The sequence below is a fragment of the Equus przewalskii genome, chromosome 2 (assembly GCF_037783145.1).
Source record: "Equus przewalskii isolate Varuska chromosome 2, EquPr2, whole genome shotgun sequence".
NCBI lineage: Eukaryota > Metazoa > Chordata > Mammalia > Perissodactyla > Equidae > Equus > Equus przewalskii.
The window spans coordinates 91,024,907-91,041,051 of record NC_091832.1 but is presented as its reverse complement, the minus strand read 5'-3'; the positions used below and the strand labels follow the sequence as shown (position 1 = coordinate 91,041,051).

The following is a 16,145-nucleotide window of genomic DNA, read 5'->3' as shown; positions in this document are numbered from 1 at the left end:
GACTTACTCCTTTTTCTTTTAATAATAATTCAAGTATTTTGAGGGGGAGAGATTTTGAGACTATTTAAATATGCCCTTTCACATCAAACTATTTATTTATATCAGAATAGACTCATGGTTTCCTAATTGATTGAGTGGGTTATAATCCTCAGTATGTCCTTAGAGAAGGAGAAGAGGAAGAGGTACATAGTATCTTGAAATCTTTTATATGTAGTATTTTAATCAAGTGTATATAGATTCTATTCCTACTGCCTCGAGTATTAAAATTCTCACTTATAGTCACTTCATTTCTTCTTCTCTTGTAAATTAGTTTCCAAAAGAGAGATAGAGAAAGATGACCAACAAGGAAAAATGGAACATTTCTTTATTCATTCATCCATTTAACAAATATTTAATGAGAGACTACTATGTATCAGGCATTCGATTCATGCTGTAACTTCAGTGTGTCTGGTTTGAGCCTCAAGCTGGGCTTCTCCTGCAGTGAATGGCCACTGATGGAAGGTGGGTGTAGACAGCAAGTCTTCTTATTACCATGTGGCCAGGCTCCCCAAAGTTGTTAACCTGGATTTCTCTCAGAAAATGGGATGTTTATAAACCAAACATTGGTATTTTCACATGGATCTCAAATTCAGGACTCATGTTAGGATTATGATCTTAACTTCCACATATGAGATATACTGTAACCACCAAGAGGGGCCTTCTACTCGCTGCAAAGACAAGCCAACAGTCCAGAGACAAGGTGGGAGGAGAAAAAGGGTCCTTTTATTACAGCTTGCTAGCAAGGGGGAAGATGGCAGACTAGTGTCCTAAAGAAATATCTTAAAACTACAAAATTTTGAAGCAGTTATATAGGGCAAATGGGCTGAAGGAGGGGGGGCGGGTTGGACTGTTGACCAGCTGGTGGTATAGTCCTTGAGACTCCAGATCATCCCTTCCTCTTGTCACCTGTGACAGATACCAGCAGAAGGCTTTTGCCCAGAGGTCATTACATCCCCGGGAAAACTTAGAGAACAGAGTTATTGCCTTATTGAAATAAGGTGGTCTACGTCTAAGCCAAGGCTACGAAAATAGCAGAGCATGCACATTTCTCACAAGCAAGTATGTACGTATCTAGGCTACGTGCAAACTAAAGTACTGCTGACAAGGCGGAGGGTAGGGGGTTGGGGTGGGATTTGTCTTGTGGATCAGGGTCACTTATAGTCCTAACGTGGTTCTCCTCTATAAGATGGCTTCCCTTATGCTAACCTATGTTAACCGTTGGCTGTATTTATCTTAGCTATTCAGGCAGTGCTAACAATACCACCTTGACACAATGGTGACACAGAGCAGAGCTGTCTTTGTCATTTCACTACACTATTTTTCGTAACCCTTCCTCCTACATTTGTTTTAAGAAAAACACCATCACATTTGGTCTCATTTCCAACATTCTAATAGAGGTCTATTCACAGTAGCATCCTTAATTTGTTGTACCTCATGCCTTCTCTTTTCTCTTTGTTGCCTCATTCCCTCCACGCTTTTTTTTTTTAGCTTGAGGAAGATTAGCCCTGAGCTAACATCTATGCCAGTCTTCCTCTATTTTTTTGTACATAGGACACCTCTACACCATGGTTGGTAAGTAGAATAGGTCCATGCCCAGGAGCTGAACCCATGAACCCAGGCCGCCGAAGCGGAGCACGCAGAACTTGAACCACTCAGCCATGGGACCAGGCTGAGTTCTTGTAAAAGCATATGGCACCTGGTAAATACTGAATGAATGTTACCTATTATTATAGATGACATTAGATGGTACAATCTTATTTGATTTTTGTACTAAAAACCTATTTCCAAATATAGTAAAAATATTTGTGATATACAATGGAAAATTCTCTACAACTAATATTCCTGACTAAACAAATAGTTTTTTCTTTTTTTTTGATAAAGATTGGCACCTGAGCTAACAACCGTTGCCAATCTTCTTTTTTTTCTTTCTGCTGCTTTTTCTCCACAAATCCCCCCAGTACATAGTTGTATATCCTAGTTGTGGGTCCTTGCAGTTGTGGCATGTGGGACGCCGCCTCAGCATGACCTGACTGACGAGTGGTGCCGTGTCCGCACCCAGGATCTGAACCAGCAAAACCCTGGGCCGCCGAAGCGGAGCGCACGTGAACTTAACCACTCGGCCACGGGGCCGGCCCCTAAACAAATCATTTTCAATGTTTTTTTAAATTGTCACTGCTAATATGCAAAAACTAAGCTCAAAATATGAACTTTTGTGTTGTAGTTAGCTAAAAATCCACCCACGGTTCTTTATTGTTCTATCTAAAATAGCAATTATTTTTCTTTTTTGTTATCCCCTCAGTCCTAATAATCCCCTGCAGAAAAGTCCATAAAGTTTAAATATTTAAAGATAAAAAGGTGAATGACTTATGGTTAGGAAGCTATAGAAACCTTTCTCCATCAGTTTGGTGATTGACCTAAAGGAGTTTACAGATATTCTGGTCAACACCCACCACTCTCCCAGTGAAATGTCACCATGAGGTAAGCCCTGCCCAGCCTCAGTGGATAACAAGGCAGGGAAAGGGTACCAACCCCAAGTGGTGAGAGGGGAAGCGTCAGCACTTCAGTAAAGGCCTGTGGAGTCCTGGAAACTCTGGGCTCTTTACATAGTGGTAGAATGTGACTAACCTGCAAAGTCTAGATTCTGTGGTTGCCATTTTAAGCAGGCAAAGTTACTCGTGGAAGGGAAAAATCTTTCCAAGAAAAATTTTTCTAGAGAAAACAAACAGGAAAACAAAACAAAGCAAAACAACTAGCAGTCCAAGCTGTTGAGTTCAAGAAGAGTGAAATTCAGTGGACTAGGACATCAAATGGTCTGAGAGCTCAGAGGAGGAACTTGCTCAGAGTCAGAACTTTTGAACCAGTACTTTCTTGGTTAAAGTTACTCAGTTTTTTGAGGTGGTTTACTAGACCAGGGAAGGACAGGAGTGAATAGGCTAAGGAAATGTTCTACACTTTCCAAAGGAAATCTGCTAAACAATCATAGCCTTTCTCAGCCAGGTTTCCTTCCATGAGCCATGGAACACAGAAAAGGATTTGAGTGACTCCTTTCTCAGTTCTCCCAGAAACGGCACGTAACTAGTACCTTTCTAGCTGCAAGGAGGGAATTTAATTTATTTCCTGCAGTGGATACTTTAGGAGGGCTCCGTTCTCTCTGCGAACCTTGGGTGAAAAGGGCTGGAGGCACTATGAGCTAACCGATCCATGTGACAGAGCTGCAACATGGTACTACCATTTTTCTGGAACCCGAGACTAAAAACCATGGTCACCTTTGACCCTCCCTCCCTTTATCTTCTGTAGTTGATTTAATCTGTTAACACATTCCTGCTTTTTTACTTTCTTTAAAATGTTTGTGGTAATATCCTCTTTTCTCCATTTCCGCTGCCTCTACCACTCACGACTGAATTATTGTAACAGTCTATACACTCGTATAACTCAGCTTCTCAGAATCTCAGCTTCTCATGTACAAAATAAAGATAATCATAGTACCTACCTTATTGTATTATGGTGGGGATTGGATAAGATATTTTATGTTAAGTGCTTAGTATGGCACCTTACAAATAGAACTCAATACGTGTTAGCTAGCACTCTTGTTATCATAGACTCCTCCTGCTGTAGCCTCTTCCTGCCAATTCACCCTGTATTCTACCTCTACACAAATATTTCCAGAAAACATGTTACTCATCCCCTTAGGAATCTATCTTATCACATTCCTGCTTGGCTTTCCTTGTCCTCCTCAGCTGATTCCTTCATTTGCTCTTTGATCTATTAATTCTTTCTGGTTCAAACTCTAGACGTTGCTTCTACTTCCAAGTGTGTATCATTCAGCCACTCATTCAATGTGTTTACATTGCATCCCTATAATGGGCCAGGTATTGGAGATACAGTAGGAATTAAGGCAGAAGCACTGTCAACTCTCACAGAACTTACAGTTGGGAAAATAAATATACTAGTCATAAAATGCTCTTCGCCATGCTCCCATTTCCACATGTTCTGTTTGTTCCTAACCCAGCCCAACTGCTGTCTCCAACGTTCTGTCATACTTAGTACTACCCTACTTTACAGTTGTTCTATCTAATGTGGGTGCTACATGTCTTACCAACTAGATTCTAAACTCTTTGAGAGACTTCTGTAGTCTCTTAAGTGACAAATACATTAGAAGTTGAAAATGTACTTTTCAATGGAGACTGACTCGATTTTTTATAGGAACACATATGTCCTCTTCTGGATTCATATTTTGAAAATCTACATATCTTTAAAATTTGCAGACTAATGGGGGAAGAAGAACTTATATTTCTATCAATTAGAATGTGTATTCGTTTGGACCGAGAGCTCCTTAATTGATTACAACTGTTATTATTGCCTGTTAACAGAAGATTAAGATTCCACTAGTATTTGAGAAGCGTACATTATTTTGTATTTTTCATTCAGTATGTTTTATAGAACCAGAGAAATTTCCTAATTAAACTCTTTGTTCTGATTATTATTGCTGTGTAACATACCCCAAAACTTAGTGTTGTAAAGCACAATCATCTTGTGCTCACTATTTTGTGCCTCAGAGATTCAGGAAGGGCCCAGCTGGGCAGCTCTTCTTCGAGAGCCTTTCCTGCCGCTGTGCTCAGATATCAGCTGGGGTCAGTCATCTGAAGTGTGGGTAGAGCCTTAGACCCATTAGACTTTTATTCCCTGAGGACTTTCACTCCTGAGGTGAGACTTCAGCACGTCACTTTATTTCTCTGGGCCTTGTTTTCTGCTCAGGATGAAATAAAACCAATAAATCCCTTTGAGAGCTCTTTCAGCTCAAAAGTTCTGTGATTCTATGAAATGTAAGAATAATATTTGGTGATGAACAGATGAAAATCACTGTGCATAATTAAGATCATTCCACAGGCAGGAAATGTTACTAAATGAAGGGAAAACATAAGGATTAAAGTAATAAAGAAGTGAAATTTTTCGTTGTGAAACAGAAACATCTTGAATCAATGTTGCCACTAGAGGTCACTAGTGTACCATCTCGAAGAGAATAAATGCGATCAAGTCACCAGCAGTTCTGTATTAATGGCTGGCCCCTAAATGACATTCATGATGTCTTTTAGTTTTTTCTTAATATCTGCTGACAGTTGTCGGAGACATATGTTATGAAGAGGTGACGATCATTGTCACTCTAGGTGATGTTCCATGTGTGCCAAATGTTCTGTAAGTGTGAAGAGCCACCACTGGAACCATAAGGAAAATTACTTCTCTGGCTTTTCTGCCGTCTCACGGGGATGTGATAAGGGGCAGTGAGATAATTTGATAGAAAGTAATGTGAGCTCTGAGGTAAAAAGACACTGTGGAAATGCAGTGTCATCTTCTAATGCAGCACAGACGTGTCTGCTTTTTATGAGATAGAAAAAGTAAGGACCCGGAACAGAATATTCAATCATTCATTCAGCCGATATTTATGGACACACGTGTAGGCACTGTGCTTGGCAATGGGGCTACTTAATGAAGAAGATCAATTGGTGCCTCAAGGAATTTAAAGAATCAGGTAGAGGAGGTTTCTGTTCAGATAGAATTAGTGCTTACAGACCACCAGGCTGAGCAATTTTGCCTCAGATTTTCTTACTTCATCTTCCCAACAGATCTTTAGGACAAGCACTAAAATTCCCATTTCTGTAGATGGTCACTAGCAGCACACCAAGGGCCAGTGGATTTTTTAAGTTCATGACACTTTCCTGAGGTGATGTTAAGAGTAGACTGTACACCTTTTACATCAAATCCAAAACTGAACCACAGAGATACTTGCAAGAAAATGTTGAAATGCTGAGTTGGGTTGTGGCCAATGATGCCCGTTAGGAAAAAAATATTAAAATTTATTTTAACGTAAAACTCTTTGGGCCACAACTAGAAGGACCTGTAACTGAGATATACAACTATGTACTGGGGGGATGTGGGGAGATAAAGCAGAAAAAAAAAAAAAGATTGGCAACAGTTGTTAGCTCAGGTGCCAATCTTTAAAAAAAATAAAATTGGATGGAAGAACCAATGCTCTGAGATTAATGCCCTAAAACATAGAGATCCATAGAGATCTCCTCTGACGAAACTTCTATGAGGAGATGGATTTCTCCTCATAGACTTCTGTTCTGGATGGACTCCAGAATACCTCTGAAGGCCATATCAATTTTCTCCCAAAATGAAAACTACATTATGTTTTCCCATAATCTGCTTCATGCAGTACATAAAGAAGAGATTATTTTATAAAAATTTAGTGGAAGATGTACCCAGCTGAAATGATTGATAATGGTAGACCCGTGTACAGAGGATCACAGAAACCCAAAATCATAAAAGCTGGAATGGAGGAGCTCACAGATAACTCACTCAGGAAAGCTTTCAGAACCCACGGCAGGCCCGTTGCCGAGGGCTGGATGGTCAGACCCTACCAAACCATCAAAGGTTTACTCTTAGACTTGGGGAACCATCCACTAAAACCCACTGATAGTGTTATTTGATAAATCCCTCAATGTTATTTTATACAATATTAGAGAAGCAGAATTAAGTCTATTCCAAGCCCTCATTTGAGGAAACGGGTCTACAGTAAAGTGAGTCATCCCCCACAGCCTTCCGGTCAATTTCAGATACTCAGATACTCTACAGTACCTAGCGCATAATGAACACTAAACTTTTAAACTAGTAAACATATGAAGAATTGAATGAACAAATATAAGTTGAGCCAGAACTGGGACCCAGGTTTCCTCTTTTTCAAACCAATGCTTGTTGCACTGTTGATAGATCAAGGTTTTCCAAACCAGTCACATGCATACCAACATCGAAAGTTTTGCCACACTAAATTAACCATTTAATTAGCATGATTTTTGAACTTAGCTTTGTTCTAAACAACATCTGCAAACTGAGAGTTAGTTGCATTATTCATACTTTTTGTAATACAATAAAATATATAACAATTTTTTAAAAGCTTATCATGTACAACCAGAGGTATAGGCACCAATCTTTGGGAAACACTGATTAGACAATATTTTGTCTAAAGCAAAGTAAGCATCAAGACTGCCTCATTTTCATTTTTGTCATAAAGTTCAAAGCTTGATTCCATGGAGTCCCTGAGGTCCTTCTGAATTCTCATTTGAGAAACACTAAAAATACACTGGTAATTTATTACATTTTTCTTTATAGAACAAATGAATGAAAATTACTCTGATCAAATTAGCCACCTATTGGTTGTTATCAGGAAATTATAATCTTGAGAAAAGTATACAGGAACTACTTAATTTACCAAATAGCAGTATAGTATACTAGTAAGTCTAGTTTGGAAATCAAGTTTCAACAAGTAGAACATATCCATTACACACCAAATTCAAGACAGCACTCATTCTCCAATGAATTCAATAACCTTTCAAGGGAAAAAAAAATAAGTAAAAAGGAAAATGTGAGCTCTTATTTAGGAATGTGATGAAACGCATTTTGCAAATTCATGAGGAAACACACCTGGTTACACTTGAAAGTTTTCAAAATGCCTCCATTTAGCATATTTCACTTTAAAATATCCACAGTATGTTTAGAACCCTCTAATTACTTAAGACAATTTAGGAGTTTTTATATGCATGAGATGAGAGCCTGCCAGACTGGAACATCAAAATGATCTAGGAAGTTCTCCATTTTACTATTTATCATTTCTTCCTCGCATAATACATTGCCTTGTAACAATAGTTTTCAATTTAGAGTTCCCCATTCTCTATGAAGAACATTTTAATTTTGTGCTTTTATTTAGATGGTTTATATTAATATATGCATATTCCAGGCCACATGAATGTTCATCTTATTATCAAATATTTCTATGCAATGTCAGTAGTTTCTACTTGTACTTGTGCGTTTTCCTTATTCAGAAGAAGGGAATTTTGTGGCTATTTTAAAACCAATTTTTTATTGAAAAATATAATGCAAATATGGAACACTGTATAAAGCAAACATATAGTAATGAACGTTCATTTCATGACTAGTTTGCCAAAATTTAAACTCCCTTTTTATATCAGCTTGGACATACTGTTCTTTTTTGTAACCTTTTTGTCATTTCAAGGATTTTTTTCTATTCATTCAAGGACACATCTTAATTATCAGCAACACTGTTTTATCCAATTTGCAACATTTTGTGAATAATATATTGCTTTGTAATGTTATGGCTATCTTTTTGTATGTTATCTTTTTTAGATAGTCTAAAGACCTGCTTTAAAGTTTGAACTATCTAACAAGATATGTTTGGTTCTGAAATTTTAAAAAGGAGAATGCTCTAAAATAGCTATATCCTACTTTTGGGCAATCATTTTCTTGCATTTTAAAAACAGCTTTATCATCCAAGGTTGCGTCCAAAATAAACCATAAGTTTTTTGCCTGTTTTTAAAAATATGTATTTTAAATGTCTTTTGGTCTACAGGTTTTCTTTCCATTCTTTTTTCCCCCAGTGCAATTAATTTATTAAAGAAAAGGGCTTTGCTTTTTGTTGGTGTTGTTTTGTTCCATAGCCAGATTTTGCTAAGTTTATCCAGATGGTAGGTTTAAAATATTTCTCTGTTCTCTGTATTTCCTGTTAAATTGCTAGTTTATGGGCTTGATCACATCAGCTTGCAATTTGCTATATTTTTTTGCAAGACCATTCCATAGGTAATGGCGCATTCTTCTTTCATAAATGCTACATGGCAGGTTCTCTTTGTGACGTTAGTGATGTTGGTGCTTACTGTCTAGATCAGCAGCCTTTTCCATTATACCACACCCCCAGAGTCTTTAGACATCATTTTCCTAATCACCCCCTCCCTTTGTGAAATCGTCTTTTGCCAAACTTGGAAAGCCATTATTTCTTCAAATATTTTTCAGTACCATACTCTTTTTTCCTTTCCTTGTGGGACTCTCATGACACAAATGCTAGATCTTTTTTGTTCTCCATTCCTGAGGGATTATTTTTCCAATCATTTTCTCCCCTGTTTTCAGGTTGGGTAATTTCTACTGGGGTATCTTCAAGTTCACTAACTCTCTCCTCTTTCATCTCCATCCTGCCATTGAGTCTTTTAATCATTTTTAAATGTATAGTTCAGTATGACCTATAGTTTGTTTAGAAGTGTGTAGTTTAATCTCCAACTATTTGGGTTTTTACAAATATCTTTTTGTTATTGATTCTTGGTTTAATTCCCTTGTGGGCAGAGAAAATATTTTGTTATAAATTCAGTCACTTAGAATTTGCTGAGGTTGTTTTATGATAGAATATGATAGGATATGGTCCATTTTGGTGAATATTCCATGTGTGTTTGAAAAGAAGGCAAGTTCTCTAGTTATTGGGTGGAATGTTTTACAAATGTCAATTAAGACAAATTAGTTGATAGAATTGTTCGGGTCTTCTATGGCAATAGTTTCCAAATTTTCCTGCTCTCTGTTGAAATCACCGTGTATCTTCCAAAGATATTAATAGAGATTGTGATTTAATGTCTGGGGTGTAGCCTGTTCTTTGGAATTATTCAGAGATTCCCAGGTGATTCTAACGTGCAGGCAAGCTTAGGACCTGGGTTCTGTATCCTTACTGATTTTCTGTAAATTGTTTTACGAATTACAGAGAGGGGAATGACGAACTTTCCAACTCTGGCTGTGGGTTAGTTTCTCATTTCACTTCTATCAGTTTTTGCTTCAGTGCTATTTTGTGGCACTGTTAGGATTTTGCATCTTCCTAATGAACTGACCCCTTTATCTTGTTTTCATATGCATTTCCCTGATTACTAGTGAAGGCAAACGTTTAAAAATCTTGCTGGTCATTTAGTTTTCCTCTTCTGTGAGTTGTCTATTTATGTTATTTGAACTTTTTTCATCTTGAATTGTCACAATTCTTTATATTTTTAGAGCTTTACTATATTCTCCCTGCATGTAGCTTGTTTTTAACTTGATTTAAAATGTCTTCTCTTTTGTTTCTAAAACTTGTAAATCTTCTGTTTATAAAACAATTAAAATTTAAAATCTTTTCCTTAATGAATGGTGCTATTTTGTCTGGTTTAACAAATTCTTCCCTACAGTGATGTCATAAAGACATCGGTTTTTTCTAAAAATTTAGGGTTTTGTTTTTTGCTTTTCACATTTACTTCATTTGGAATTTAGTTTTATTATGATGTGAGATCAGAATCTAATTTCATATTTTTTATACAAATAGGAAATTTAAAACCACCATAGTTTGACTTTTCTATAGCCAATTAACAAAGTTATTGTGCCAATTACACTCTCAATGTAATGAATAATAGTTCTTTCCCACAACGTCACCAGCACTTATTCCTTACCCAGACACCTTTATGGTATATCAACTTCCAGGTACTGGTACTCTCCTTTCTAATTTTCCTCTTGTCTGTTCTTGGGTCAATACCACATTTTTAAAAGTTGCTTTTAAAATAGAATTATTATATGATTTAGCAGTTCCCCTTCAGGATATATATCCAAAAGAATTGAAAGCAGAGTTTCAAAGAGATATTTGCACACACTGTGTTCCTAGCAGCATTCATTATAGCTAAAAGGTGGAAGCAACCCAAGTGTCCATTGATGGATGAATGGCTAAACAAAATCTGGTATATACATAAAGTGGAATAATATTCAGCCTTAAAAAGGAAGGAAATTCTGACACATGCTACAACATGGATTAAACTTGAGGATATTATGCTAAGTGAAGCAAGTTAGCTACAAAAAGATATACTGTATGATTCCACTTACGTGAGGTATCTAAAGTAGTCAGATTGATAGAGACAGAAAGAATGGTGGTTGCCAACGGCTGAGGGTAGAGGTAAATGGGGAATTGTTGTTTCATGGGTATAGAGTTTCAGTTTTGCAAGATGAAGAGTTCTGGAGATTGGCTGCACAACAATGTAAATGTACTTAACACTACTGAACAGTACACTTCAAGATGGTTAAGACGATAAATCTTTTTTATGTCTATTTTACCCTATTTAAAACAAACAAAAAAATGTTTTTCTAGCAAAAAAACGTTGCTTTTAAAAGTTCTCTTAGTCTTTGGTGTTCTGCATTCACCACGATGTGTCCAGGTGTGGAATTTTTTACTTCAATCATGCTCAAGAATAAGTCCTTCTTGAATCTGAGAAGTCGAATATTCCACAATTCTGAAAAGTTCTTAGTTATTACTCTTTGAATACTGCCCATATCCATTCTCTCGTCTCTCTTTTTGACACTCCTATTAGATTTATATTGGATCTTTCTTTCATTTATTTAGCTCCTGCAATGCATTGTAGTAAATTTCCTCAAGTTGTGTATTGTAGTTACCAGCCAAATGTACAGTTCTCAAACACTGAATGGAAGATTTTTTAAAATGCATTCTTTAAAAAGATTAAGGCTTTATGTCAGCAAACTGTGCCCGAAGTCAAAAGTGAAGAAACAAGTAGACATAAGGTTCATCTCTACAACTCAGAAGAATGTGCCAAAGCCAAAACAATAAGGTGTTACTATGTTGTACTCAACCAATATCAAAAACAAGCAGGATTCTGTTTTGTATCAAGCCAACGGTATCAAGCCCGATTACATTATATCCGAAAGCCTGGCAACATAGCATTTCACACTGCGTGTATGACCTTGAGCAAGACATTTATCTTAAGCTGCAGTTTCTTTCTGTGGGTTTCTGTGAGGATCAAATGGGATAAGGTGAGCGAAAGCGCTATATATCAAAGTACTATTAAGGTATTTTCTCAATTCTAAAATATTACTAAACGCTCAGGTGCACCATGGATTTAATAGTTTGGGGAGGATGCAGAGAGGAACAATCCACTAGAGGTACATTTATGGCTTTCCGATTTGAGAAATTAAAAAATATGGAAAAGTATGCTTTTACAATTGAGGAACCGCAGTATGGCAATGGCTTTCTTTCTCAATGTCCGTAAATGCCCTCTTCTTGAATTTGAATGATTTCTCTCGCCCCCAGCGTTTGGTTTTGCTAACCTCCCTCCTGACAGCTGTCAGAATTTCCACAGTAAATTTCTGACCCCAATTTTCTGGGTCCTGTGAGACTGGGGAGCTACTTCGCTCGGACTGGCTTTTACGCGCTTCCAGTAGCTTCTGCACTGTCATTGGCTGTTGCTCTTCCCGGACCCGCCCACAAGGATCTCAATCCTCATTGGACGCCAATGTCCTTTTGTTAGGGCAAAAGGTGGATCCCGGAGCTTTGACAGAGGACGATTGGGGCGTCGGGCAGCTCATGCGCAGGCGTGCCTTCTTGAGAGGGGATTGGCGGGCGACTGGGCGGGACTCCCTTCCCGGCGCACGCTCTGTGGGCGGACAGGGCGGAGCTATCGGCGTCCGTTGGTCCAAGTGTCCCGGCCTGAGGCATCCTCCCGAACCCTCCCCCTTCCGGCGCCTCGAACGGCAGGTGAGGCCGTCTTGAGCCGCGGAGGGCCTGGCCCCAGGCGACTGGAGTTGGGGCCTCGGTACCGCCGAGGGCCTGGAGGGCGGGGCGGGCTGGATGCGGCCCGGGGCACCGGGGCTCCGGGAGAGCGGCCCCGGGCCTGGGCGTTTGGTGGGCGGCTGAGGCCTGCTCCCTGCAGAACCCCTGCGCAACCTCTTTTTCTCATCGTCTCCTCGTTATTGCGCCCAGAGGGTCCCGCGGCTCCTGACTCGGACATCCTCCACCTCCTCCCGCTTCTCCTGGGCCGAAGGCCGCTGTCCAGCTCCCGCGCCCTGAGATGGGACTGCGGGAGGGGCGTTGGGGTAGGCTGGGACCTGGCTCGCCCGGACTTGCCCGTGGCTGCTCTGCCCAGAGCCCGGGAGATGGGGGGATTGGACGCCGAGGCGGGAAGGGAGGCGAGTGAGCGGTAAAATGAGGGCTGGCGACATCCAGGCGCTGAAAGCAGCTCCCGGGTTAGTTTCCTCATGGGCTTCTCTCAAGGGTCCTGCTGAACAAGTTTTGGGGAGTTAAGATTGGAAAGGAGAAAGAGGATACATTCCTGAAAGGCAGGACTTTTGTTATACAGTTTTCACCGATTCCAGTACTATGACGTAACAATGTTAAGGATGCTATGCTATGCTCCCAACACTGTTATCTGTACCTGAGAATCCAGAGCTATGCCTGTATATTCTGTGCCTGTACTCATCGATTGACATTACATCGATTAACTCATTACAGCTAACCACTCTGGGGATCTAGCTTCTGTTCAAAGCCTCATTTGGCCAAACAGTTCCTTAATCTTTTGGAATTTGAAACTGGATATGTCTAACCAGAACAGATCAGAACTTGAACGGAGCTAAAACCAACCATGTTGAAAGCTGATGCAGCTTTAAGGGAATGAAATTTATCCTCAGTTGCTTAGTTAGTAGAAATATCAAAGGAATTTGACATTAAGGGTTGCAAAATGTTTAGCAAACTTAGAGCCATTTTAAAGTTTCTTCCATTGTATGATGGAAAAAACTAAAGTTAGACCTGGGTTCAAATTCTTGGTACAAACATTGGCTGTGAAATTTAAGGCAAGGTACATATTCTTTCTGAGATAGTGTCTACATCTGTAAATTGCAACGTCCTTCTGTTGATTTCTGAACTAATATATGTAAAACATTTAGGATATTAATGGACAGTGACATCATTTCAGTAGTCTTACCAGTTCACTAGTAAGTGGATGACACGATGAAAATGACTTTTAGATGCAGAAAAGTTGGGTGGTTGAGGTTAGACAGATATCAGGAAAATGTCTCAAAATCTCAGGTCTCAGGTGTGAGCCTACCTGTGGTTGCATGGTGGAAAAAACTAGACTGGGACATTGGCTGTAGTCTTGGCTCTGTAGTTAAAACTACTGGGATCTTGAGTAAGCCGTTATCATCTTTGGCCTTGGTTTGTTTATTTGTAAAATAAGGCAGCTGGACCAGATGGTTTTTCTAAAATTCTTTTCCTGGCCTGAATTAGAGCTAAAACGGGGAGAAGATAATAGCTAACATTATTGAATACCTACTATGTACTAGGTATGTTGCAAACAGATCATATATATATCAACTCATTAAATTCTCACAACAAAACTATGACGTACATGCTGTTCTCATCCTCATTTTACAGATGAGGAAACCGAGGCTGAGATATTAACCTTGCCCAAGGCTCGAGAGCTTATAAATAGCAGAGCTAGGATTTGAATCCAGGTAATCTAAATTCTTGTTCTTAATCACTGTGCTTAAACTGCTTCTTGAGAGAAGGATGTTGTACCATTCAGGATAGTACAAAAGAAGGTAGAGAGAAATTTGGTAAAATTATAGTCTTTGGTCACAGTTAGGTGTGTGGGCATGGAAAGTGGGTCTGTCCTAATGCTTGCCACACTTCCTGGTCCTTGTTCTCTCCATACCTTCTGCTTCCTGGACTTAAATTATCAAAATTCTAGATTTTCTTCCACTGACCAAGACTAGATGAAGGTAGGCGTCAAAATTTACTGTGATTTTTGAGAAAAGTTTTTGAGATTTGACCTAGGCTTAGGTGAGAGTTGAAGAATCTTAGAGAACCATATCCATTTCGGAGCTAAGGCAGATTTAGGATAAACAGAACAGCCTTAGCACCCCACATTCATTTCAGCGTCCCTGTACTTGAGGTACTTTGGTCTAGGTTCTCTCTCTTTTCATGGCAGATTTGCATTTATGTGTAGGAGCAGGAGCTGAAAATGAACTCTTAAGAGCACATCTGATATGGAATTTGATTGATATGATAGCAACTATAGATTGAAAAAAAGGATTTTATAGTTAAACAACTCAGTCTTGTATTGAGTACATATTATGACATAGTACCGTGCTAATGTAGACATGAAGTTTGAAGATTGGTCCTATTTTGAAAGAAAATAAAATCCATGGTTAAAATACTTCGATATAAAGAGCTCAACAAACCTTTTAATCCCATACATGAAATAAATCAGTTTATTACTCTAAATTTACTGAAAGACTTTGAATATATACAAGAGTAGCGATTTGAGGCCAGTCTAGTTAATCACATCACAATAAGAGGAAATTGCTATGTGTCTCTTTTGTTGCTGTACAGAGGTGGCCGGTAATGCTCTGGTCTGCTTTATTAAAGAGCAGTGCCCTTTTGCACAGGGCTGCCATGTATGCTTGGGCAGGTTCTGCACTGTGCAACCCTCAGGGTGCACTCTTTCCAAGACCATGATGTGAGTGGTGCTCTCGGGTTGTGTGGTATATCCTGTTGCACTGTCCTCGTGCCTGGCTTTTGTGCTCTTGCCTCCACTCCCATCTTGAAGGTGTTTTTCTAAGAGTAATTTTTCCTCTATAAAAGCCCCCTCCATCCTGTTTTTCTGTGTTTTTTTTCCTTCATTTTTTCAGATGAAGTCAAACTTGATAAGCCATGCATAGATTTTCTATTGTTTGGGTTACAGTGGCCAAAACTTCAGAAACTGGCTTCTTTTTCTTTACCTTCTACGCTAGTCAGTCTGGTTTTGTAGAAGACTTTTTGGTTTAATTTTAGTATAAGACTGAAACATAAGCAAAAAGACGTATACCCCATCCCTGTACTATATCTGATTTCAAAATCAGGTGCATTGATTTCATGATTATCTGTTGCTTTGGCTTGTCTATCTTATAACTCTACAATTTTGTTTCAGCTGTATTCTCAAAAACACTAAATACTGGAAATTTGAAGCACTTTTTATATATTATTTAGCAGGAGAAGTAGCCAAGTTTCAGTCTGCTGTTGCTCAGTACTCCCATGATCACTTACTTTTGCTTTTGGCTGTTGCCTCTGTCATCCCTCTCAGACCTTCTTTAACCAGAACAGTGGATGAAATGGTGTGAAAAGTGCTCTTTTCTCAGGGAAGTGCCAAATAAAGTTTTCACTGCTAACGCTCTTCCTTTTCAATTATAAAGAGACACGTTGATGGAATGGAGAGAGTAATTTTTGAAGTATGGTCTTCACGTACTACAATAGGTTGAATAACTTAAAAACTTTTGAAAAGATTTTTAGTAATCAGCCTACTTGAATTTATATAGATGTACTAATATACATATACTTTCTCTGAAATACAAAGAACTGGAAAATTAAAACCATGTGAAAAAGATGTGAGGGAGAGCAGCTTTAATGCTGGATAAGTGGGAAAATGCTAGAAGACTTGGAGTAGATT

At 38.8% G+C, this 16,145-nt stretch overlaps 1 protein-coding gene across 19 annotated transcripts in view; it reads left to right on the top strand.

Annotated features, from left to right (window-relative positions):
* SCOC (short coiled-coil protein) overlaps positions 1 to 16,145 on the top strand; it is a 34,787-nt gene that overhangs the window by 12,984 nt on the left and 5,658 nt on the right. For 3 of the 19 annotated variants that reach the window (XR_011537153.1, XR_011537152.1, XM_070609057.1), the window contains exons 1-2: positions 12,286 to 12,421; positions 14,093 to 14,172. The exons of 3 other annotated variants lie outside the window; for them this stretch is intronic. Coding sequence is in view for 1 of the 16 variants with exons in the window: in XM_070609055.1 (XP_070465156.1) it covers positions 12,735 to 12,759 (25 nt within the window). In the remaining 15 variants the exon portion in view is untranslated. 13 more of the 19 variants (XR_011537156.1, XR_011537155.1, XM_070609059.1 and 10 more) reach the window with 5 other exon arrangements.